Source organism: Dermochelys coriacea, chromosome 6, assembly GCF_009764565.3.
Source record: "Dermochelys coriacea isolate rDerCor1 chromosome 6, rDerCor1.pri.v4, whole genome shotgun sequence".
NCBI lineage: Eukaryota > Metazoa > Chordata > Testudines > Dermochelyidae > Dermochelys > Dermochelys coriacea.
The window spans coordinates 102173211-102200875 of NC_050073.1; the positions used below are offsets into that span (position 1 = coordinate 102173211).

General features: G+C 37.0%; 1 protein-coding gene across 6 annotated transcripts in view; it reads right to left on the reverse strand.

Annotated features, from left to right (window-relative positions):
* Positions 1-27665, reverse strand: part of ATG2B (autophagy related 2B) — an 85980-nt gene that overhangs the window by 43705 nt on the left and 14610 nt on the right. For all 6 annotated transcript variants that reach the window (XR_006281972.1, XM_038404401.2, XM_043516338.1 and 3 more), the window contains exons 4-20: positions 27072-27174; positions 24789-24951; positions 24002-24181; positions 19097-19193; positions 17799-17981; positions 16681-16835; positions 15472-15583; positions 14668-14929; positions 9428-9578; positions 8615-8707; positions 8232-8420; positions 7314-7587; positions 6457-6559; positions 4037-4229; positions 3766-3908; positions 739-896; positions 295-467 (exon numbers count right to left, since the gene is read on the reverse strand). Coding sequence is in view for 5 of the 6 variants with exons in the window: in XM_038404401.2 (XP_038260329.1) it covers positions 295-467; positions 739-896; positions 3766-3908; positions 4037-4229; positions 6457-6559; positions 7314-7587; positions 8232-8420; positions 8615-8707; positions 9428-9578; positions 14668-14929; positions 15472-15583; positions 16681-16835; positions 17799-17981; positions 19097-19193; positions 24002-24181; positions 24789-24951; positions 27072-27174 (2732 nt within the window). In the remaining variant the exon portion in view is untranslated. The remainder of the gene's footprint in view (positions 1-294; positions 468-738; positions 897-3765; positions 3909-4036; positions 4230-6456; positions 6560-7313; positions 7588-8231; positions 8421-8614; positions 8708-9427; positions 9579-14667; positions 14930-15471; positions 15584-16680; positions 16836-17798; positions 17982-19096; positions 19194-24001; positions 24182-24788; positions 24952-27071; positions 27175-27665) is intronic.

The following is a 27665-nucleotide window of genomic DNA, read 5'->3' on the forward strand; positions in this document are numbered from 1 at the left end:
ACTACTTGTACAACAAAACTGCTAATAAAGCAATAATACAACAGATAGCACCAAGAGCTCCTGTCAGCATAACAAGATACATTATGCCTGTAAGGTTTCAGAGGAGCAGCCGTGTTAGTCTGTATTTGCAAAAAGAAAAGGAGTACTAGTGGCACCTTAGAGACTATGAAGTGAGCTGTAGCTCACGTAAGCCTATGCTCAAATAAATTTGTTAGTACCAGTAGTACTCCTTTTCATTATGCCTGAAAGTAAACCTAAGACTTAGCACAATATTTTCCGTTCCTGATACCTCACCTTTACTTCTGTGAATATGGACACTAATCCATGATTAATGTTTAGAAGAACAGAGAGAGAGCTCTGTATGTTCTTGTTTTGCAAGTCAAGTTTTTTCTTCCGGCGTGAACGACAGTTGGGATCAACTGTGGAATAATATTGTAGAGTTTCCTCCTCAGATCCACTCTCATCATCTACAAGAAAACAACAACAAAATATCTTGACGCAACAAATACAAAAGTTATCGAAGAAAATTACAAGTTTTTCATCTTTAATAACATTCAATTTCACAGCAGCATTTTAGCTAACATTCTATCCATATCAAAACATTAATTTACACGTTTCTTTGTGGAATATATAATTGATTTTATATCTTCAAGTCTTCCCTTTGTACACTTAATAGTCTCAGGCAAGTGTATCTATCTTGTACCACTGTTGTTTGAGAGGATTTATAAAATACATTACCATAATGAATTGTAGATTTGAATTGACTAAAGCTGTCTTTACTGAAAGTATTGATCAGTTGGCTGGCGACTGAGAGTCCAACACCATATGAAATATTCTCAAATGTTTCTACAGGAGATGGAGCTGTGGGTTCCCACAACAATAAGTCATTGCTGATCCTATAAAGAAAAACATGTTATTGTTGTATTATTAAACATCTGATTATATTCCCACTTGAATTAAAGCTAATTAATGTGCAACAGTCCTGTAACAGATTTCATACAAAATAGTCTGCAAAAGGATGAGATGAGCACAAGAGCACAAATCGCAGTAACATATTTTAGTGAGCAAAGAAATCCTAATAATCTGCTCTTTAGATCTTTTACAAAAATCTGATTATTATTAATTATGTCAGGCATTTGATTGTGCAGCACAAATCCTTTACATATGCTAATTCAGTGGATATGCCAAAGATAGTAATTCTGGTTGCCTCATGGATATTAAAGAAATTCACAAGATGCACATTCTAGATTTCTTTGCTTAAGACAGTCTTTTGGGCAATCTGAGTAAAAGGTTTTGCTTGAAGTGGAAGTGACTTCCCAAGACTTGTCCAATGAGAGGACTGAAGGGGCATGGAGTACTTAATTAATGGCTGAGGTGTCATGCAGAGAGCAAAGTCAGGCTCCTGAGGGATAGCTGAGGCTAAAAAAAGAGAGGACTTCATATTTTTCAAGGCTAGGGTTAGAGTAATTTAGTGTAAGTACATGCATATTGATTAGAAATTTAATAAAATTTTGGTTTGCTATTTCATATGTACTTAAGTGTTGATTTCTATATCTACTTCTCTCTATATTCTTTCAAGGCTGGTTCAATTTTTCTTTACTATTTTTGCATGTTTTTATGTTGTACATTACTGGTGCTAAGATTGCAAATGGTGATTTTTTTTTCTTTACTCTGCCTTATCAAATCTGCTTTATTTAAAACTAGGGCTATCAAGCTATTAAAAAAATTAATTGCGATTAATCTCACTGTTCAACAATAATAGTATACCATTTATTTAAATATTTTTGGATGTTTTCTACAATTTCAAATATATTGATTTAAATTACAACACAGAATAACGAAGTGTACATTGCTCACTTTATATTTATTTTTTATAACAATTATTTGCATTGGAAAAAGAAAGAAAGAGTATTTTTCAATTCACCTAATACAATTGGACTGCAATCTCTTCATTATGAAAGCTGAACTTACAAATGTAAAATTATATAAAAAATAAATTTGCATTCAAAAATAAAACAATGTAAAACTTTAGAGCCTGCAAGTCCACTCAGTCCTACTTCTTGTTCAGCCAATCGCTCAAACAAGTTTGTTTACATTTGCAGGAGATAATGTTGCCCGCTTCTTGTTTACAATGTCACCTGAAAGCGAGAATAGGCATTCTGCTGGCGCTGTTGTAGCCGGCATCGCAAGTCATTTACGTGCCAGATGCACTGAAGAGTCATATTCCCTTCATGCTTCAACCACCATTCCAGGTGACATGCGTCCATGCTGATGACGGGATCTGCTTGATAACAATCCAAAGCAGTGCAGACCGACATGTTCATTTTCATTATCTGAGTCAGCTGTCACCAGCAGAAGGTTGATTTTCTTTTTTGGTGGTTCGGGTTCTGTAGTTTCCACATCGGAATGCTGCTCTTTTAAGACTTCTGAAAGCATGCTCCACACCTCGTTCCTCTCAGATTTTGGAAGGCACTTCAGATTCTTAAACCTTGGGTCGAGTGCGGTAGCTATCTTTAGAAATCTCACATTGGTACCTTCTTTCCATTTTGTCAAATCTGTAGTGAAAGTGTTCTTAAAATGAACAACATGTGCTGGGTCATCATCCGAGACTGCTATAACATGAAATATATGACAGAATACAGGTAAAACAGAGCAGGGGACATAAAATTCTCCTCCAAGGAGTTCAGTCACAAATTTAATTAACGCATTATTTTTTTAATTAGCATCATCAGCATGGAAGCATGTCCTCTGGAATGGTGGCCGAAGCATGAAGGGGCATATGAATGTTAGCATATCTGGCACGTAAATATCTTGCAATGCCAACTACAAAAGTGCCATGCAAATGCCTGTTCTCAATTTCTGGAGACATTGTAAATAAAAGGGCAGCATTATCTCCTGTAAATGTAAACAAACTTGTTTGTCTTAGTGACTGGCTCAATAAGAAGGAGGACTGAGTGGATTTCTAGGCTCTGAAGTTTTGCATTGGTGGTTTGTTTTTTTTGTTTTTTTTTGAGCCCAGCTATGTAACAAAAAAAAAAAAAATCTACATTTGTAAGTTGCACTTTCACAACAAAGATTGCACAACAATACTTGTATGAGGCGAACTGGAAAATACTATTTCTTTCGTTTATCATTTTTACAGTGCAAATATGTGTAATCAAAAATAATATACACTTTTATTTCAATTACAAACGCAGAATACATTATATATGAAAATATAGAAAAACATCCAAAATATTTAATAACTTTCAATTGGTATTCTATTTAACCGTTTGAAACTGCCATTTATCGTGATTATTTTTTTATTTAAATCGCATGAGTTAACTGCGATTAATCAACAGCCCTACTTAAAACTACACACACACACGGACACACACAAAGGGAAGGGCAAAGAATCTAATTCAACAATTTTTGAAGTGGAATTTGAAGAGAATTCAAGTAGATTGTGGCAACTGTAAGATCTTAAAACAAACGTTCATTTGGTGGAAGCAAAAACTTATTTATTTTATTCTCAATAGAAAAGATCTGCCAAATTGTTTTGAGTGGCTGGCTGCTCAGATAGGGTCCAGAGAGGAGACTTCATTGCACTTCTGATAACAACTTAGAATAGCATTTATATAGCACTTTACATTGTTATAGAGCTGTACAAATATTACAGGACAAATTGATTACTGCAGCTACTGATTTAGTTGTTCTTATGACCAATGAATACACTGACCAGAAATATAGGTCATGCTAACCAAGCAAACTAATGCTTATACTCACCTATTGTAAAGTTTCTCATAAAAGTTCTTGTTTGGCAGTGTTAAGTGAACATTTGGTAACATGAGTTCCAGTACATAATGAGAATTGCTGATTGCTTTATCCTGAAACTCGATCATCTCAACTGCATCACCTGGCATCACCATCTGAAAATAAAACAAAACACAATCTCAAGCTGTTGAGGGTTTTCTGGAACAGAAGCTGCATATAAGCCAGAAAGGTAATATTCATTTGCATCTACAATGATTCTGTAAACAGTAAGACTTTGTTTTACCTCTTCATTTTCAAACATGACCCTACGAGAGGAAAAAGGAGAAGGCTCTGGTCTTCTAAGATCACAGACATCCTTAAGAGAATGAGATCCTCCTTCCTCTTCCTCTTGAAAGTTTCCATCACCCTCTTCTTCTTCAGCTGCTATCCTTTCCAGAATGGAGTGTACAGCCAGTGGGTTTATTTTCAATACAATCCTGATATTGAAAAAAGCAAGCAGAATAAATTATTAGTGATATATACTGAGAATTTTTACAGTAGATATCCACTGGTGATGTATATGTGCCTTTTTTATGAGTTAGCATGTGAAAATGCATTGATACATATATTATGTATAAACTAATACATTAGATGTCCAAATTGTTATGTTGCCTACATGTACTATTGTATGTAGGAAGTCATCACATTGTAAACTTTCATCCAAAAAAGCGTGAGACTCCATCACATTGTCTGGCATAAATCAATGAAAAACAGGACATTCAGAGATTGGATTGAAATTGCCTCTTTAATTTATGTAGCTACATATATATTATAGATAGTATGAACATCTAACCAGAGGTCTCCCAAACATTAAACATCCTTTTATGTGATATGAACTACAATATCCAGGCTCAAGAAGAGGTTCAGTATTAGCTCAAATTTTCTGGTTTTGCACCAGCATCTTAACAGTTAAAAATTAATTTTGTGTGTTAGATTTTCACTTTAAGAGTATAATAAATTCAGAAGTAAGAGAAAAAGAAAAATGAACATGAACAGTGTACAGATGGCAGGTTTCAGAGTAGCAGCCGTGTTAGTCTGTATTCGCAAAAAGAAAAGGAGTACTTGTGGCACCATCATAGGGCCTAATCACATCAGCCAGGCTATCAAAGGCTCATTCACCTGCGCATCTACCAATATGATATATGCCATCATGTGCCAGCAATGCCCCTCTGCCATGTACATTGGTCAAACTGGACAGTCTCTACATAAAAGAATGAATGGACACAAATCAGACGTCAAGAATTATAACATTCAAAAACCAGTTGGAGAACACTTCAATCTCTCTGGTCACTCGATTACAGACCTAAGAGTGGCTATCCTTCAACAAAAAAGCTTCAAAAACAGACTCCAACGAGAGACTGCTGAATTGGAATTAATTTGCAAACTGGATACAATTAACTTAGGCTTGAATAGAGACTGAGAATGGATGAGTCATTACACAAAGTAAAACTATTTCCCCAAGTTATTTCTCCCCCACACCTCACGCCACCCCCCCCCCCACTGTTCCTCAGATATTCTTGTTAACTGCTGGAAATAGCCTACCTTGCTTGTCACCATGAAAGGTTTCCCCCCCCCCCCATGGCTTATCTTAAGTGATCACTCTCCTTACAGTGTGTATGATAAACCCATTGTTTCATGTTCTCTGTGTGTGTATATCAATCTCCCCTCTGTTTTTTCCACCAAATGCATCCGATGAAGTGAGCTGTAGCTCACGAAAGCTTATGCTCTAATAAATTTGTTAGTTTCTAAGGTGCCACAAGTACTCCTTTTCTTTTAGTGTAAAGATGGAAAATTGTTTAAACTTTTACTCAAATCAAAAATTAACAGCAATCATACTGCCAAACATCACACATCCGGCAGTGCCGTCATGCATTCCCACAGCTCATCGGGATCCTCACATGTTCAGCTGAGCCAGGAAAAGACAGCAGTTATTTGTTGTGCAGTTATACAGTTGTGCCTTCTTGCCACATGGGGCTGCTGTGGTACCTGCTGACAAGCAAGCCTCTCTGCCTCCCACTCCCCTCTGTGCTGAATCCCAGGAAGAGACAGTAGCACTGTACCAGCAGCACAAGACAAGGGGCCCAATATTGACTCCAGGTTCCCTCAACATCTAGCTTGCTAAATCAGGATGTCTCTCCCTCCCGCATCATTCACACCTCATGCACCTCAGCAGCCCCGGCACCACAGTACCTACCCATCTTGTAAGAGCTCTGGTGAAAATGCTCCAGGCATCCAAGTAGAGAGCCATCCATCCACTAGCACCTCCAGTCACCCCATTACCTCCAGGCAACTCCACCAGCCATCACTCCCACATAACATCTTTGGACTCTCTCACCCACCCAGCTTCCTTGTCCCAGACAGCCCCCAGCTTTCTTCCCTCAAAATTCTCCATTCACCTAGCTTTTCCCCACAAAAGTGTAGGAATTTAGTTATAATTGGCTCGTTCCATCCAGAAATCATTCCATCCATTAATAAAGTTCTGTGTTATTTCTCCAAGATAAGATTTCTTCATCTCTAGGTTCTATTCAATTACAGGGATCAATAATGACACATTCTTACTTTGTGCCTGATATTTAAAGTAACTGTCTCTGACTATTTATATTAGTTATTAGAGAAAGTGTTGCTTTTAAAAAGAATTATGATGAAAAATTAAAGATATTTTACCGTGGCCAATCAAAGTTGTCAGATGATATCATATCTCCATCTATGCCACTGGACACGTGAAAGAATTTTATTGAAGATTCTGTTTTATCTTCTTCAAATAAGCCTTAAATAGGAGAAAAGTTTGTAGAAAGATCAAAAATACAGGGGCCAGAGTCTGCCTGCAGGTATAGCTGAGCAGAACCCTGCTCCATGATTTTAACAATTTTGAAGCTAATATTTTTACAATCTTGATATCGAGCAACACCAGTAAAAAAGTCACATTTTAAGTATCTCTTTTTTTTCCCCCTAACAACAACAAACTGTATTACCCAGAAAGATTTTACTTTAACTTCAGTAAGCTTTTGCCTATATTGGCATATTTCAGCTAGAACCAGAAACCTTAATTATATAATACAACTAAAAACATTTCAGAGTAGCAGCCGTGTTAGTCTGTATTCGCAAAAAGAAAAGGAGTACCCGTGGCACCTTAGAGACTAACAAATTTATTAGAGCATAAGCTATGAAGTGAGCTGTAGCTCACGAAAGCTTATGCTCTAAAAAATTTGTTAGTCTCTAAGGTGCCACGGGTACTCCTTTTCTTTTAACTAAAAACATTAAACACCAAGCTTAATTATCTGGGATTCTGATTCAGTTTTGTATTATGCTAAGATATATACTTCGACTTGGATTGAGGTTCTATCATAGAAATACCGGAAACTGAAGTAACACAGATAAAATGTTCCTAAGTGCAAAATGAAAGTTGTATTCTCAAGAGGGCAAAAGTTCTGTTTAAATTTGCAAGACCTCTTTGTCAACCAAATGACTGTTTGACAATTGAAAAGTATAATTAGCATTAATATCACATTTGTACTTCTTACCAGCTAGCTCTTTAAAGGTAAGTTCTAATTTAACTTGTTCTGGAGTTGAACCTCCTATAAACTCAGTCTTGAATTCCATGTCTGTAAATTCAAGATGAAGGATTTCCTTCTGAAGTGATTTTTTAAACCATGGTCCTCTTTCCTGATCTGATCGTAGGTCAGGTATAGGGAAGCGAACAGAAACATCTAATGCTGGTGAAGTGACTTGCACAGAAATTCTACAGTTTGCAGGTGTACGTGAATCATCCAGAAAAACTTCGGTAAAAGCTTTATGCTAAAAAATACAAGGTGAAAAACAACTAGAGAAGCAGCATTTAAAACAAACAAACAAACAAAAAAAAACCAACTTTACTGACATGATACAATGGTTGTAATAGATAAAGCTGCATTTTTTATACAATTTCATACAGTACTATACATGAACTATAAGAGAATATGGACCACCCATACTTTTTTTTGCTAAGCTATTAGAACAGGTACTGTCAAACTTCTATATTTAATCAGGATTGAAAAAAATAAAATATTCAGGACAGAGCTATACAGGTATAGAATTTGAACCGGGGGGGGCAGGGCTGCTTCCTGATCTTCCAATAATGGGAATCTAATGGGTATTTTGGGGCACCTGCATTTAAAAAACAAAACAACCTTCCAAGAGGCTAGGGGGTAGTTAGATCTCTGGAAAAGCTTGGATTTTAAGAGTTTAAAGAAGTAAAATTTGGCTGTGTTGGTATTTTATTGTTATTTATAATTTATATAAAAGAATGACAACTCCTCAATCTGCTGCTACCCCACTACTTTACATTGGATGGCTTTGTACATATTCTGGCAGGACAATAAATTTGAGACCTTTTAAAATGTTCCTGTTGCATCCTGGTAGCTCCAGGCCTGCCAGCATGCATATAAATTAATTTCACTCACCAGACTAATGTGTTTGTTGTAAGATGTGTACATGTGAGATGCCATCATCTCTACTGTGGTTAGTTTCTGTGGCTGAAGCAAAGAATTCAGTCTGTCCACAATACTGATATCCAGTTCACAAAATACTGGACTTAGCTTGATTTGTAATTCTGCTTTCTGTGGAACAGAGCTCAGTCTTCCTTGACTACCCTACAAAAATAAAGTATATCGATATTCTCAATGAAATACTGAAAAATACATGAGAAAAACAAAGGATGTTTGCAATATACATCTTTCTATGCAACCATCAAGATATAAAGTTACCTTTAAAGATTAGAGAAAAAATATTATGCTACAGCATAATGCAACAATGTAGTCAGGTTGGTTTTTTTTTTCAACCTTACCTGAGGTCCTCTGTTATCTGAGTGCTTATAATGGAGCTGAAGGCATGAAAGAGGATGTGTATCATTTCCTTTTTCAGAATGAAATGTTAGCATCTTGAAAATAAAAAAAATAAATAATTAATAGATGTAAAACAAACAAAAGAACTAGAGAGCAGGAAAAAGCATAGTCTATCTGGCCCAAACAGTCAATCCAATATTCAGCTGCTTGTCTGATAGCCACAGATCCAATAAAGAGCCACAATTTCTGATTCAGACTGGGGAGACTGTTCAGAAAGCCCTGAGCCTCACATACCACATTTGAGGAGACAGATAGGAAGTGATCAAAAAGCACAAGCACAGCTAGGAGCAGATGGAATATAGCGCCTGAATGACAGCAAATAGGGCCACCATCATGAATCCAGTATCATAGACTCATCTCAATCTGAGTACGAGCAAGGAGCCGTTGGGCCAACAGCAATCACCTAAGAAAACCTGCCCAATAGGATAGGGTGGCAAGCAGCACTTTCTTTAAAATGTTTCAACTTAATTTTCAAAACACAGTTCCTTTTGCTTCACACACACAAAACATTAGAGAACTCTACAGGCTTGATCCTTTGGTGGCAGGGAAAGAGGGGACACTGTGGCTCATTATCTGAGTTTTCAATTAAAATATAAGACACGTCTTAACACTACCCAATCACTACAAAAATACAATAAATTAGTAATCTTAAGTTTTTCAATTCTAAGAGTAGAGTAGGATTTCCCTTCTGAAAACCTCTCCAGTTAACATTTCAATTGCCCTGGTGCTTGGTTAATAACAGTATTTTTAATTACCTCTGTGTAGTGAGGTTGAATGGAGCAGGAGTCGGTAGAGAAAAGACATTCCAGTAGTTCCATATGCCCAATGGACAAATCTGTGCTGAAGCATCGAGAAGCAGACCTTTGTCTTTGTTCATAAGAGACTTTGATTCCAGTACCTATAAATCTGTTATGAGAAATAAAGGTATAAATATGTATAGAATGGATTGCAGTAATCACTTTGAAAATTCAGAAACATCTGGTGTTTATATACGTGTGTGTATACATATACATTAAGGCTGTCAAGCGAATAAAAAATTAATTACGATTAATCGCTCTGTTAAACAATAATAGAATACCATTTATTTAAATATTTTTGGATGTTTTCTACGTTTTCAAATATACTGATTTCAATTACAACACGAGGCAAAGTGTACAGTGCTCATTTTATATTTATTTTTTATTATAAATATTTGCACTGTAAAAACAAAAGCCATATTTTTCAATTCACCTAATTCAACTACTGTCGTGCAACCTCTTTAACATGAAAATTGAATTTACAAATGTAGAATTATGTATCAAAAAAAATACATTCAAAAATGAAACAATGTAAAACTTTAGAGCCTGCAAGTCCACTCAGTCCTACTTCTTGTTCAGCCAATTGCTCAGACAAACAAGTTTGTTTACATTTGCAGGAGATAACGCTGCCTGCTTGTTTACACCTCAAAGCGAGAACAGGTGTTCGCATGGTGCTGTTGTAGCCAGCATCGCAAGATATTTATGTGCTAGATGCGCTAAAGATTCATATGTCCCTTCATACTTCAACCACCATTCCAGAGGACGTGTCAATGTTGATGACTGGTTCTGCTCGATAACAATCTAAAGCAGTGGGGACTTATGCATGTTCATTTTCATCATCTGTGTCAGATGCCACCAGCTGAAGGTTGATTTTCTTTTTCAGTGGTGCGGATTTTGTACTTTCCGCATCAGAGTGTCGCTCTTTTAAAACTTCTGAATGCATGCTCCAGACCTCATCCCTCTCAGATTTTGGAAAGCACTGTAGATTCTTAAACATTGGGTCGAGTACTGTAGCTATCTTGAGAAATCTCACATTGGTACCTGCTTTGCATTTTGCCAAATCTGTAGTGAAAGTGTTCTTAAAATGAACAACATGTGCTGGGTCAGCATCCGAGACTCCTATAACATAAAATATCAGCATGGAAGCACATCCTCTGGAATGTTGGGGAACACTGAAGGGGCATACAAATGTTTAGCATATCTGGCACATAAATACCTAGCAATGCCAGCTACAAAAGTGCCAGGCAAACGCCTGTTCTCACTTTCTGGTGACAGGCAGCATTATCTCCCATAAAAGTAAACAAACTTGTTTATCTTAGCGATTGGCTGAACAAGAAGTAAGACTCAGTGAACTTGTAGGCTCTGAAGTTTTGCATTGTTTTTGTTTTTGAGTGCAGTTGTGTAACAAAAAAAATCTCCATCTGTACATTGCACTGTCACAATAAAGAGATTGCACTACAGTACTTGTATGAGGTGAACTAAAAAATACTGTTTTTAATAGTACAAATATTTGTAATCAATAATAATAATATAAAGTGAGCACTGTACACTTTGTATTCTCTGTTGAAATTGAAATCAATATATTTGAAAATATATGAATACATCAAAAATATTTAATAAATTTCAATCAATATTCTATTTTTTAACATTGCAATTAAATTTTTTTGAGTTAATCACGTGAGTTAACTGCGATTAATTACTCCTTGGGGAATTCTGCACCAAAAATCCTAAATTCTGTGCCAAAAAATCCTAAATTCTGCATATTTTATTTGTCAAAATAATGCAATATAATCACACCAGTTTCACTTATTTTTGGTAATTTATTTGAACTACCATAGAGAAAAAACAAATCACAATAACTGCTCAGCATTTCCTAAACACATGAAAATTAAGTTACAAATACTTGGTAGCCAATACCCTGCATTCTAGTTATAATCCTGGATTTTCATTTAAATTACATTACTTTTATTGTGGTGTTCTGTAAATTAAAATGTCACTTTAAATTGCTCAGACTTTCACATAGTTTTGCTAATCATTGTCCTGTATTTTTTTTTTTTAAATGGCCAAGTAAAATAGATCCTGAGCTGTAATCTAACCCCACTGTGCCTCTCTGGCACAAGAAAAAAAGTAAGGAAGCACATAGACCTTCCTAGCTGAGGATTCGGTTACTGACATTTACAGGTTTCAGAGTAGCAGCCATGTTAGTCTGTATTCGCAAAAAGAAAAGGAGTACTTGTGGCACCTTAGAGACTAACAAATTTATTAGAGCATAAGCTTTCGTGAGCTACAGCTCACTTCATCGGATGCATTTGGTGGAAAAAACAGAGGAGAGATTTATATACACACACAGAGAACATGAAACAATGGGTTTATCATACACACTGTAAGGAGAGTGATCACTTAAGATAAGCCATCACCAGCAGCAGGGGGGGGAAAGGAGGAAAACCTTTCATGGTGACAAGCAAGGTAGGCTAATTCCAGCAGTTAACAAGAATATCAGAGGAACAGTGGGGGGTGGGGTGGGAGGGAGAAATACCATGGGGAAATTAATTAATTCCATTGCAAAGTGGATACAATTAACTTAGGCTTGAATAGAGACTGGGAATGGATGAGTCATTACACAAAGTAAAACTATTTCCCCATAAAAAGAAAAGGAGTACCGGTGGCACCTTAGAGACTAACAAATGAAGTGAGCTGTAGCTCACGAAAGCTTATGCTCTAATAAATTTGTTAGTCTCTAAGGTGCCACCGGTACTCCTTTTCTTTTTGCGAATACAGACTAACACGGCTGCTACTCTGAAACCTGTATTTCCCCATAGTATTTCTCCCTCCCACCCCACCCCCCACTGTTCCTCTGATATTCTTGTTAACTGCTGGAATTAGCCTACCTTGCTTGTCACCATGAAAGGTTTTCCTCCTTTCCCCCCCCCCCGCTGCTGGTGATGGCTTATCTTAAGTGATCACTCTCCTTACAGTGTGTATGATAAACCCATTGTTTCATGTTCTCTCTGTGTGTGTATATAAATCTCCCCTCTGTTTTTTCCACCAAATGCATCCGATGAAGTGAGCTGTAGCTCACGAAAGCTTATGCTCTAATAAATTTGTTAGTCTCTAAGGTGCCACAAGTACTCCTTTTCTTTTGACATTTACAATAAGGCCCCTTTACACCACTCTGGCAAGATAAAGGAGCCTTAATTGACTAAGAATGGGAACAATTAACTAACAATGGGAACATTAGCAGCCTACCTTCTTCATTGTTACATTTCTGCTCTGCCTCAGGGACAGAGCCTGCTTCACACAGTCCTCCAAGCCTGGGATGCAGCAACAGTGAGCAAGAGGGATCGGGTGAATCTCTCTCACTCTTTCACACGCAGACATGTGCCCAGCCCCACCCACTTAAAATAGGGTTGCCAACTTTCTAATCACACGAAACTGAACACCCCTGCCCTGCCCCTTCTCCGAGGCCCGTCCCCAGCTCACTCCATTCCTAGCCCCCCCCACCCAGTCGCTCACTTTTCCCCACCCTCAGTCACTTTTTCTGTGCTGGGTGTGCAGGCTCTGGGATGGGCCCAGGGATTAGGGATTTGGGGTGCACGAGGGGGCTCTGGGCTGAAGCAGGGGGCTGGGGTGGGGGCGGTGAGGGCTCTGGCTGGGGGTGTGGGCGGGGGCTCCAGGCTGGGGCCGAGGGCTTGGGGTGTGGGTCCCGGCTGCACTTACCATAGCTCTGAGAAAGCAGCAGGCCTCTAGGCGCATGGCCGACCAGGAGGGTCTGTGCGGTGCATGCTGCCTTCACGCCCTCAGACACCACCCCCCACAGCTCCCACTGGTTGCAATTCCTGGCCAACGGGAGCTGTGGAGCTCGCACTTGGGACGGGGCCATTGCGCGGAGTCTCTGAGTGCCCAGGGGCTGTAGGGACCTGGCGGCTGCTTCCAGTAGCAGTGCAGAGCCAGGGCAGACAGGTAGCCTGCCTCAGCCCCTGCCACCCGCTATACTGCCAACTGGAGCCACGAGGCTCCCTTTTAGATCGGGCATTCAGGTTGAAAACCAGATGCCTGGCAAGCCTACCTTAATGTCTCTCCACGGACACATGCATGCACACCCAGCCTCCTTCCTCCCCACCCACGGTGATCTACTCTCTCCTGCCAGCTGCTCCCAGCGCACACGCCTGGGCTGCCGGGAAAGGGGCACAGAATTCCTCCAGGAGTTGCTTAATCAACAGCCATAATATGTACATGTATGCTATAAAGAAATAAATTAGTACAGTGATACTCAGACTGAGGCTCAGGAGCCGCCAGTGGCTCTTTAATGAGTCTTCTGAAGCTCTTTGCAGCACATGATATTAAAGATCTGTGTGATTTAATTATTAACCAATCTAAGTTATTAACTAATCAGGATGTTTTTACTATGTTATTAACCAACTGTAGAATACTTGGTCAGGACAGTCATTTTCCTGTGAGAATAATATATATAATAGTAAATGAAACCATGAATCAACACTACTGTGGCTCTTTTGGGTAACATTAATTGCTAATTTGGCTCCTGAACCACTGAGGTCTGAGTATCACTCCATTAGTACTTACAATAGGCTCTGACATTAGGAACCTAGGATAATGGAATCCACCTATTCTGCCTTCAACAGTGACCAATGCCTAATGCTTCAGAGGAACACATAAAACCTCTACAATGCACATACTGTAATTTAGCAATATTATGCCATGGAAAAATTGGTTCCTGACTCCTGGATGATTTGGTTCACTTTTTTATTGTGCCCCAACTGACATCCCATTTTGCACCACAAAGAAAAAAAAAATTCACTCAAAACCACAGACCACTTGTGTAATAAGGCTGCTCTATAAACTATACCTATTTCTTAAAGATGCTGTATAACCCAAAGAAACATCCTAATTTATGCTCCAGACTATGTGTGTTTGATTGCAGAACCTGCATCTGTCTTGATCTATCTCAGCATGAAGAAATTTAGGATGAGTTGTGACAAACGGTTCTCTTTTTTTTCCTGAGATTTTTCATTTGGAACTCACACCGTCCAAAACTATTTTAACATTTAATGAAAAAACAAACTTCTAGTACCTCAAATAAAGTATGATTTGATTCCAAATATTTATGGACATAAACCTAAGTTGTCAAAAGAATATTTGGTTCTTTGTTTGTTGTATTAGTTAAATAGGCAAAGTTGTACCTAAGGTGGTCATGAGAACAAGCCTCTGCAAATACTTCTCGGAAGGATAGAAAATCTTCTGTTGAAAACTTAACTGGATCAATCTTTTCTATTTGGGTAAAGAAATCCAGTGCCATTGGTGTCAGTGGGTTAAGGTTCAGTGATGTTTCAGGTGGTGGCAGAGGGTCAATGTGAAGTACAGATACTGAGAAAGTTCCCAGTGCCAGTCTAAAAAGAAGTTCAGGCCTGGATTCATCCACTGAAACAGATCTGGATGGAAGGGCTGAAATACAAAATTAAATTAAATTTCTCAATAAAGGTTAGTTTTCAATAGCAACTTGCACATCTATTATATTTACCAACATAGCCTTAAGAAATACACAAATGTCAAACTATGAATACTACGCAAATCACAATATGACTAATTTATACACTGTAATATATTGAGTCTTTGTTTAACTATAGAAGATTTACACTTTGTGTAGAACTACTTTTGTTGACGTTACTCTTCCCTTACCTCATTTCTAAATTAGGCCAAATCCCCCACATAAATGAAGAACATCCATGTAAACCTCTCACTCACTTATGAGAAAGCAGCTAAGCAGCAATCTGTGCAATAGATCTAAGTCATGAAGTGCACAACTCAGCATATTTTATAAACTGTATTGTCTAGAGGAAAAGACTACACATTAATTGAAGAAGCAATTAGGGAAAAGAAGACATTTTGGTCTTTTGGATTTTGATGCCCTTTTGCCAAGTTTCAGAACAATGAAAAATGTCTAACACTATAAAATGACCAGGAAGTAAACACACATTTTTACTTACAAGTCCTTCTTAAAGGAGTTTGGTGAACAATACTGGGTGTAAATGATGAACTTCTTGGTGGTGGTGGTTCTTGTTTATTAGCGTCATGAAAATCACCCCAAGTTGGCTGAAGCTAAAACATAAATATATCTGATCTCTCATCTGCATAACACAACAGTTCTCAAGGATTCATCTAACGCAAACAGTAACGTGTGACCAAAAGACAGTATGCAAGACCCTTGTGCATATATACCATAAAAAGTAGTTTTCCAGCTTGTCATTTCATGGTATATTAATCAATAATTTGTCTATTGTTTATCTGGGTGTCAAGCTACATTCTTTAGCTCTGATGATGATCTTCCCCTTGTATTTCTGAAAGGGAGATAACATTGCCATCACAACTAACACATGTTCTTCTGTTACCCATAGGAAACTAGAACTGTTCTCTATGACCTCTATTCAGCAAAGTATTTAAAAGCATGTGCATAAGAACTGAGTAGGGATAAACTTAAACCACAGGTTTCAGAGTAGCAGCCGTGTTAGTCTGTATTTGCAAAAAGAAAAGGAGTACTTGTGGCACCTTAGAGACTAACAAATTTATTAGAGCATAAGCTTTCGTGAGCTACAGCTCACTTCATCGGATGCATCCGATGAAGTGAGCTGTAGCTCACGAAAGCTTATGCTCTAATAAATTTGTTAGTCTCTAAGGTGCCACAAGTACTCCTTTTCTTTTTACTTAAACCACAGTAATACTTTGTTGAATTACAGGCTATGACCTTAACTTAGGCAATACCACAACTTCGTGTGCTTTTATTCTGTTCCTGGCCTTGTATATTAAACATAGAAATGTAGCACAAGCGTCTGTCACAAATACTCCAAATTAAACTTATAGCAGCTTGGAAACATACATAGTCTATTTCCTGGTCTACTAGCCAAACAAATTCATAACTTATGGAATCCCAAGTTTCAAAGCTGCAACTTGCTGTGGGAATACCACTGAAAATCTACCTAACTCCTTAATAAAGGAAAGCCAAAAAGTGATTTTATGCATTAAGGAACCATACAAATCTGCTAGTTGATACTACCACTGGAACAGAAAGCTTAACAGGTGTGTACTTACTATTATCTTAGAATTTTTCAATAGGCATTAGCAATGAGGAATCAGTATAAAAAAAAACAACAACACAACCTTTTACTCTACAGAGATATTAACTGTAAACAATACTATACCACTGTAGCACTCAATGGAGATCCTGCTGGTGTAGTAGTGCATGTACTAGTTAAAGACAGGTCTAGATCCATAGTTGGTGGGTCTCCAAGAGGTGGAAGAGAGGAGAGACTGTGAGACATGTCCATGTCAGCCATTGAGAAGAAAACTTCTTCTTCTAAGGAGAAATTATGTATAAATCAATAGGTTTTTTTTTCTAATGACAAACATTAACTTTAGTTATAATACACCAAATTACTCATAGCTGCAGAAACAAAATAGTCTGGATATGACATTAACTAGCTAAAAGTTTATTCACAGCATTTCCTAGTTAACTTATACTGAAGCCCAGTAATAACCAAGGAGAAAAAAAGATTTTTCCAAACAAGAGTGTGTGACCAAGGCAACACCAAATTCCAGCAATGTTATGAGTATACACATAATATAAAATATTTCCATTTATTTTCATGTTCAGGTTAAGACTGCTAACGGTTGCAGTGATTAATTCACACTTCCCATACTAAATCAGATATGAATTGGCACCTAAAAAAACCAGTAACAAGTTATCCATGGGCTCAAAATTAAAAGTAAAGCAGTTCACATTTAATATAAACAATCATTAAATAAATGACATAAGAACAAATAAAATAATAGACTATTGTAAACCTTTGTTAATGGAGCTGTACTAATCTAAGTATTGGCATCTTTCAGATTCCAGGTTTCTTCTCCATTAAATTCCTGTCTTAAATCCAAATATACTCCTTCAGTACTTTTAAACTAGGTTTTATAATAGAAAACCAAAAGAAAGTTTTATAGTATTCTATATTTCATTTAGTTCCTTCAAACATTAGTTCTGAAAGGGATCTTACAGAATTAGTGTCTGTTTTGTTGTATATTAGTGTCCAGACTATTAAATGCCTCAAATGAACTATGACTTCAGTCTGGGCTAGTAACATGAATAGGCCTTATATCCTGAATTAAGGGTATAATTAATGGTAGACAATAAGTTTAAAAGTCTATAAAGGTCACTGTTATTTTGCCCTTCTGAAAGATCAAGAGTGCTTTAGCACAGTACATTAAAAATTATTTTGCATTACGTTACTAGGCTGTCTGACATACTGGCATCATGTTTCATACTCACCACGGCTAGAAGGTGTTCTGGCGGTCTCTGTCTCATAAAAGCTCTGCTCAGATGCTGCTGCTGCTGATAAAGATTCTTTTCTTAAGTAACGCTTCAGCTCCATCTGAATCCGATACTCGTCCTCCTGTTGCATGGGTCGGTTCTTTCTATCTTTATTTGATAATTCTATCCTGCTGGGGCTCTCTGTATTCGAACAGCAGAAATGGAAACATAATTTGTATTTCCTTTCCATTCCACCATGGAAAACTTCAACAACTAGTCAGAAAACGGACTGACATTTTATGAATTTATCTTCCATTTTCACTTCTCAAATACAAACCAGCATGGAAAACTAACCCCTTTTCCTTCTGTATTATTACTCCCAAACCTAAGAGGAAGATTTTGAGGTTATGTAGTCAGAACAGTTACAAAATCTTTTTTTTAAAGTTCTGGTTCATGTTGGCTTTAGAGACTTATGGACACATCATCTATAAATTACATTATAACACGAATTGGCCCCATTTAATGAATGGAATAGGAAAACATTTCCATCATTCTTCCAAGGATCTTAAAATCATTACCTAAATTGACATAATAATTGAATTTGCAGCATTGGGAATATATCTAGTTATACACTTGATCCAGTAAAATAAGTTTTATTATTTTATACACTATGATTCCAAAAAGGATTGCATATTTATATGAACAATGAGAACATCCATAGTTATATGAGGTCTGGTCTACACTACAGACCCATATCAGTATGAAAAATCCACACCCCTAAGCCCCCTCCTCCCGTGTAGACAGAGTTATGTTGGCAGAAGAGCTTCTCCCATTGACATAGTTACCACCTCTCAGGAAGGTGGATTAAGTACACCAACAGGAGAGCTCTCTCCCATTGGTGTAGAGTATCTTCATTAACGTGCTACTGTGGCGCAGCTGCATCAGTGCAGATGGACCCCACTCTGGTCCAAATTATACCAAACAAAGTTTCACTGTTATGTTGTCCTTTTCTCCCTCCACCACTCCTCTTCCCCAGACATTTAATTGTATTCTCCACCTGTTAGCTCAGCACAAACTAAGATTTCAAGCTCTTTTAAAGAGGCTATTACATAGGTTTACAGCATATAGAACAATGAAGCCTGGAGACCCGACAGGGGCCCAGGTGTTATCATTATACAAATAAATAGATAATTAATATTAATAATCTGTTATAGTAATTATTATGTACCTAATCAGGGGACTTGTTTATTGTGCAAGCTTTCTTTACTACTTTCTATCTCATCAAATACACATTTAATATTAATATCTTTACTTGCCTGGTCCAGCAATGGCTGCTAACATGTCCAATAGAAGATGTACCTGTCTCGGTGACAGGAATAGGTGTATAGAGTCTATCTGCCCATCCACATCCAACTTTAAAAAAAAAAAAATTATAAACTCTTAGAACAAAGACATGTCACTTAAGCTTCCCCAAATCAACTACAAGTCACTAGATAGCATACAGTACCACTCTATAGCAGTGGCTCTCAACCTTTCCTGACTATTGTACCCCTTTCAGAAGTCTGATTTGTCTGGCATACCCCCAAGTTTCACCTCACTTAAAAACTATTTGTTTAAAAAAAAATCAGACATAAAAATACAAAAGCATAAGAGTACATTATTACTGAAAAATGGCTTTTCTTATTTTTACCATATAATTATAAAATAAATCAACTAGAATATAGATATTGCACTTACATTTCACTGTATAATATATAGAGCAATATAAACAAGTCATTGTCAATATGAAAACTTAGTTTGTAGTGATTTTGCTAGTGCTTTTTATGTAGCCTGTTGTAAAATTAGGCAAATATCTAGCTGAGTTGATGTACACCCGGAAGACCTCTGTGTACTCCCAGGGGTACATGTACTCCTGGTTGAGAACCATTGCTTTGTAGGGCAAGTGAACTAAAGTCCTAATTCTCCTTCTTTCACTCTCTCCTATGCTACCACCTTCATGCTGCTTTTAAGTGAACTGCATGTTATACCTGGAAGCTTTGAAGGATATAGTCTTCCTGCAACATTTGGGATTGAACCTTCATATTCTTCCAATTGGGAACAGCCTGAAATTTAACTGTACAATTGCTTCCAACTTTGGGTTACATAGCAGTTCTACAAAACATTGCTATTGTGCCAATGATTATTTATTTTGTTATGCTATATACAAACAAACAAAACCACCCAAAAAACATGCACCCTTGGAGAAAAATCCAGGATCATTATTAAGCAGTTAGCAATTTTGTTTCTTTAATACTCTTGCATGTAATTAATGGCACCAACATAAAGCTTATTTTATATACTACATACAGGATAGTAAAACTTGCACCTTATGTGGTACTATTTCCTTAAAAATTCAAATCATTTTCACATAAATACTAGCCTATCTATATTATACAAAATTACTGATTTTCTTAAATAATGTTGGGTTATACCTAAGATTTATTATAAACTGTAACAACAGTAACAAAACAAGGAAATTAAACTAGTTCTCTCCAGACCACTAGATCGCACCACAAATTGAGCTTGTTCCCAATGTTTGCTGTAGGATTACTCCCTTAGGGGCTCATACAGATTGAGGGTCCAATTCTAAAACCCCTTATACTCTAACTTGTTGCTCCACTGGCAAGTGTTATATGTTAGAGAAAAGATTTGATGGAGCAAGTAGTCTTCATGAAGATGTCTTGTGATAGGGAGTACCACAACTAACATTTACGAAAGGGATAACATTACTGTAGACACATGACAAGTTACTGTCTATAGTTGCTACAGTTCACACACATATTTGATTTTTTTTGTTAAAAATAAAAATTAAATAGTCAATTACAGTTCATTAATAATTTCTTCTCTCTCTTTCAGCTCTCTAAATACCTATTAGTGACATACACCAATGCTCATGCAAAGTCCTCACATAACTAAAAGACATAAAGCAACTAACCAATTACAATTTATTTGTACAATGATGTGAAAGTCAGGGTCCAGACACACCAAGTGAGAACAGGAGGTTTAATTCCCACCTCCTAAATAAGCAGTTAAATCACCTGATTTCATGCAAAGTAATTATACTGTACAAATATATTCAGAATCGTCTTTTATGAAAGCTTGTAATGGTCTGAACTTTATGGTCATTATGGGATACGTATGCAGACCATGATTATGTATGTATGTGTATACAGGAAACTATAACTATAAGGCAACAGGGCAGTGAAGCAGAGTGGGAGGGCACCTCCCAAGAGTCATTTACACAATATAAGGATAGACCATTAGAGTTAACGGAAAGACGTTGAGACATCCTTGCTTCAACACAAGAGGGAATTTTCCACACTCTTAAGGCTTGGCTACACTTGAAACGCTACAGTAGCGCAGTTGCAACAGTGGTTCTCCCATCACCATAGCCAATCCACCTCCCTGAGAGGCTGTAGCTAGCTTGACAGAAGAATTCTTCTATTGATCTAGCACAGTTTACACAGGAACTTAGGACAGTTTAACTACACTGTTTGGGGTGTGGATTTTTCACACCCTTGAGTGATATAATTAAGACAACCTAATTTTCTAGTACAGATCAGTCACTATGCCAGGAGAGAAGAGCCTTTTTAAAAGGATACTTAAAACTGAAATTTTCATCTAGAAACTGAGCGACAGTCACTTAGCGGGTGCTGTCCATGATTCACTGGATCCCTTTTATGGCATGGGATCAGAACACTGTTCAAAAGGCAACAACTATTTTACATTAGAATAGGGATTTTATCTAATGTAGAAGTGAAAAGCCTGAAGTTGAGTCTTTATGTTTGTTTATTGTGTAACTTGTATATGTTTTCTCTTCCTTACTATATTATCTTTGAATCTGTGATTTTTCTATTAAATAACATTTTATTTATTTTACCCCAAGCAGATCTCTGAAGCACAAACTGTGGTGAGTGTGTGCACCAAAGATGCCGGGGAGGGGTTGGGGGAGGTGCTGGATTTCACACCTTCGGAGGTGAAGAACCAGAGGGGAAAGTCTGAGGGTCTGGTAGTTACGAACTCACAGTGGATGAATTTAGGGAGACCTGGGACTCAAAGGGCTGTTGGGGTCACCCTGCAAGGAGTAACTAGGCTGGTGAAAGCCAGGACTTTATGCTTGTGGGTAGGCTGCTAGTATCAGGGCTCTGAACCAAAGCAGCACAGCATAATCAGATAAGGTAACAAGGCAGGAAGTGACCAAACCCCTTACTGGTCTAGGTGATCCCTAAAACTTTACAACTGGTTCCTACTGGCTTTTCCTTTCCTTGGGAAAACTAGAAAGAAGATTCAAATTATTAAATTGTGCTAGCACTTGAAATTAAATTAAATTCTGTTAGTTCCTGAGAGGGTTAAAATCTGGACATATTTAATTTAAACACTATTTAATCCCATATTTAAACAAAGAAGCCAGACCGAACATCAGGAGAAAATCTTGGACTAGACTGTATGTTTTGAAGAAGAAAACCAATTGCATGTTCTGTATACTTTTTCTCTATTTCTATGAATATATATAGTCTATTTAATGAATTAACCAAAATCAAAACTGAGTTCACTTTTTAATTTTGCACACCATGTAACATATATAGTGTTCACTGACTAGTGTTAAACAAAATGTATTTTGTATACAGTTAGTGCAAAAAGATGAAGTCAATATTCAAAGTCAGTAACAGAATGTGATTAAACTTAAAAATCACAATACCGTTTATCACACCAACTGATTCGTTCAGTGTTTCTCCCACTACAATGCCCAACAATGCACAAAGCATGCCAGAAATGTTGCACCGTGCTCTATTTAAGGCATTGGACGGGTCACCAAATATAAGTGCAACATAGAGTCCTAGACTCAGATCTTGAACTAAAGAGTTTCTTTTCCTGCCATCTTTAAATAAATGTAATGCTTGACAGTAGGAAATCTTTTGATTTTTAAAAGGGTTGCAGTAAAGCACTTAGCTATTAGTAAATCTAGAATGGATAACCACAGAGTTTTTACTATCTTGTAATAGTTTGTTTCTGTATTTCACACATTGCATTTTCATGGTATCTTCCTTTTAGCAAATGTTGCCACAAGGACTTTAAGTCAAGAATTGTTCTGGACTGAACAAATATAAAAGTGTTCTAAAAAATGAACCAGCAACTGCAGGATATGTAACAAAATTCTACACTGTAGTAGAAACCATAGTGAGTAGTTTCTGCTTGCTGTATTTTGTATTCTTTGTTTCAATTAACTGTATTTTCAATTTAAATTTTAAAATAATTTCTATCTTTTATGCGCAGGTATCAGAGCACATTATAAACCACAAATATGAGTACACTTCATTGAAGATGATTTCAGAACCAATTTTATTATTGAAGTTAATAGGAATATTCATGTGAGTAAAGTTTATACTGCTTAGTGCTTGTAGGATCAGGGCCTTATATTTTCAATATTTCTGTTTTGTCTACAGAAGTTTTGGAAAATTCAAATAATATACCCTCCCAGTAGTGGCATTTTCTTTTAAAACCCACCATTATAATTTAATTCACTGTAAATTTTAATCTAAAATTTCAACAGCATAAATTTTCAAATTAGTTTTACAAAGCAAGTCTCAACCTGATTTAAATCAATTTTTTTTAAGTTAAATGTTTTTAAATTTCAAAATCAGGACGCTACAATATACAGACCAAAAAAATAAATGGGTAGCAACCGGACTTTTCATGAAAACAAAGCAATTCTCTTGGGAATTACTGCAATACATAGAATTCAAGATTTATCATAGCTTCGGTAGAAGTTGTGAGTAGGGCATGAAAATGGTCAACATGCTTGTCTACCAAAGAAAATAAGACCCCCCCAAATGCATATTGGGACAAATTCTGCACTCAGTTATGAGTGTGCAACTCCCCTGACAATGTGACTTGTGAACAGAGCAAATCTGCCCATGGTGTTTAGACATGCATTTCCATGCATTCCACAATGTATTCTCAGCACTCTAGGACCTTGTTGGTTAAAGAAGGGATGTTCTAACAAGGGTTATTGCCTTACCTTTAAATGCAGATCATTTAAAATAAAATTAGCAAAATTAAACATAGCCCAAACCAATTCTTTTTCCTTAAAACTCTCAAAACTTTGGCAGTAGGCAAAAACCAAAACCAAATAGCTACTTGACTGTGTCCAGTTAGTTAAAGAATATAAAACGACAACTAACCTTAGCTCCAGGAAGTACTTCATGTTGCTTTAATGTAAGGCTCAACTTCATTTTACCAATCAGCCTACTAATCTGAACAGGGTCAGAGGGAGCAACTTCTGGCAAGTTTCTGGTTAACTGTGGATGTGGCTCATACACAATTTTTGGGTTCCAGCTAGGGGAAAGCTTTGGTTCCGCTGCCTTTAAAATTCAAGGGGAAAAACAAGTAATTAGCATGCATCCTAGTATGTGTCACAAAGTATACATATACAAATCTGATAAATCTATACTACGTGTATATGACAAACCGTTTCACATAAATGCAAATTTGACATCTGCAATAACAAACATATTTACTAGCAAAATTTTAAATAAACAGGTATCAAAAGGCATTCAGAATCTTGATGCGTCAGGAAGTGATGGAATTTTTGTTCAAATAGTAAATTATGGAGAGATGCCAGTCTCTCTCCAAAGATTAAGGTTACAGTGAGAATCAAGTACTGTATGCCCTATTTTTAGTCTTCTATAATTTTGCTCTTCAGACCTCACCATCTCCACTCTTACATAATATAAGTGTTTGACAAAGGAATTTATAATTTTTTTGCCCAAATTCACAAAGGTCGCTGGGCTCAGAAGTTTGAGAACCACTTATGTAAATGAGTTTAGAATGCAATGAGCTACCTAAACATTGTTCCAAGACGAGGTTCAATTTCTTTATACTTCAGTATTAGGCTTATATGTATATTACAATATAATATATTTTATCCTTCATCAACTCTACATATTTATATGATTTATTTATTTTTACCAACTGTGTAGCTGAACACGCTGGAGAGGACTTCGCTGATGCTGGAAACTCATCCCAGAAGAGAGAAACACCTGAGAGCTGAAGTAACTTGTGAGCAAAAGCTGTGGTCTGATGTACATTAATTCCAGAGCATTCATCAGCAGTTTCATCACAGTACATAGTTCTGGGAGACAAAACCAAGGAAATAAGCATGGTAGGGATGGCATGCACACTTTTACGTTCTATTTTGCCATTTAGCCTACAGTTCATGTTTATATATGCTTTCTCTACATAGATTATTTACAAGGACGTTGACTGATGCGAAAGGAGAAACCACCACTTTCTGCGAATGGGTGGAAATCTTGAGATTCTTGCAGGACACTATTAATAGCAATTGCGCTATACGTTTGAAATCAATGTGCCCTAATATGAGATCCTACTATTTATTGTTTAATCTTATCTCAAAGTGAAGAAGTTTGCTCTATATTACTGTTTTTGTTTGTTTAAATTAAGACATCCATAACTGTGTTCTAGTCTCATGACTAAAGTATGGTTTTGGAATGGATAACTCTACAACATATGTATTTTATATACTCTTAAAGCACTACTTGGATGGAACACCTTCCTTTAGGTCAGTCATTTTTGTTTAATAAATTAACAGAATTTAAGTTATGCCTAGGACATGCCCAAAATTAACCCGTCTAAATTTTCTGAAATGAAATTTTATCTATTAAAATACTGCTGAATTGTATAAATAGAAGAACAGTAGAAATTTTTAAAGATATAATTTATAATGGGAACACACACAATTTTATCTTAACTAAAATAACTCAAATAGCACCACTCTGTTATAACACTTGAATTAGATGTTCTTTCTTCAAACAGTTTGTGTAAGGGTAGCTTTTAACGTACAGGGGATTTTTTAAAGGGGGGGAAGGTGGAGGGGTTCAGATAGACATGTTTACTGACCGGTTCTCTCTTGAACTGAACTCAGCCACTGCAACAATGATTATTTATTTATTTAAGAACAAACGATAATTCATCCACATTTTTGTGTATGTAAAAACATTATTTTGTAGTGATTTTAATACTGTGCAAGATACTTCTTTTTTTCATCCTGGCACCAACTAAAATGAGCTTATTAGTCAAATTAGCTAAATGAATACCTTAAGAACATCTACAATTCACAAGTTTCAATTATTTACAAAATTTGCTTTACACCGTATGTGGGTACTTCTAGCAGGTCATGCAAAAGCTAGATTTCTACTGATCTGGTACAGTAATACTTCTGCAGGATTAAGACTTCTTTCCTAAACATAGGTTTCAGAGTAGCAGCCGTGTTAGTCTGTATTCGCAAAAAGAAAAGGAGTACTTGTGGCACCTTAGAGACTAACAAATTTATTAGAGCACAAGCTTTCGTGAGCTACAGCTCACTTCATCGGATGCATTTGGTGGATGCATCCGATGAAGTGAGCTGTAGCTCACGAAAGCTTATGCTCTAATAAATTTGTTAGTCTCTAAGGTGCCACAAGTACCCCCCCCCCTTTTTTTTTTCCCCCTAAACATAGAATTGCTAGGTCAGGTTTTCAAAAGTGCTCAGCATCCACAACTGGGGCCAGATTTTCTAAAGGGTTAAGCTCCAATTCAGTCACCTAAATGGAGTGGCCTGATTTAATAATGGGAGCTGTTGGGTGTTGACCATTTAAGAAAAATCTAGTCACTCATTTAGGGCATGTCTACACAGAAAAACAAAACAAACAAACAAAAAACCCTGCAGCAGCAAGTCTCTGAGCCCACATCAACTGATTCAGGTTCACGGTGCTCATGCTGCAGTGTTAAAAATAGCAGTGTAGACATCTGGGCTTGGGCTGAAGCCTGGGTTCTGAGACACTCCCCCCTCGCTGGGTTTCAGAACCCAAGCTCCAACCCAAGCCCGAAATCTACAATGCTATTTTTAACCCTGCAGCACAAGTCTGAATCAGTTGACCCTGGCTCAGAGTCTTGCTGCCACTGGTCTTTTTTTGCTATGTCGATGTACCCTCTTGTCATCAAAATGGGAGCAGTTAAATGTTCCCATCTTTTGAAAATCTGGCACTCTTCTGACGAATATCGAGTAAGTAACCCTGCTAAGAACTGGGTGGAAACATTTTACTAGAAAATTCACTTAAGGCATCAAAAGTCAACAGCATGAATGATTTGGACTTCAGGGAGGGGATGTGTGCCTGTGTGTAAATCTGTGCATATAAAGATGAGAGCCATCCAGTTTCTTGTTTTAAAAATATGTTTATTTTAAGCAACACTTACTTCTCAATTCGGATTTCAAGTGCAGACCCACTTTTAGAATTTTCCAGCACATGTTCGATTCTCAAAACAGCATCTAAAAAGGTAACTTTCACTCTTCTTAGAACTGACGTGAGGAAACCAGAAGACAATACAGTTACATCATGACCATTTAAAATCAATGAGACACACTGATGACTTAATATATGAATAAAAAGATCAATTCTTCTTTGATGATTGAAAGCTAATATTTATTTCATTGTTACAATTATAAATAGCATCTAATACAATATCACAATTCCAAATGAGAACCTAGTTTTCTATCCGTAAGTCTTAGCTTCTTCCAGTTGGACATTCAAAAAAGTGTAAAGCAATCTGAAGAAAACCCACTTTAAAATTTCAAAACTGCATCCAATGCCTTGTTATGCTAAAAACATGAACTGTACAGAAGGTTCTTCCTCCAAGGGCTACTAACACCAATGCTGATCCAACTGTCATATGATTTGCTAGACTAGCACTGCCAGAAACAAGACATTCTGCCAGTCAGTCCTGTCAATGAAAGGAATTATCCAAATTTATACTGGTATGAATGAGAAAATTTGGCTCTAATGAAGAGCT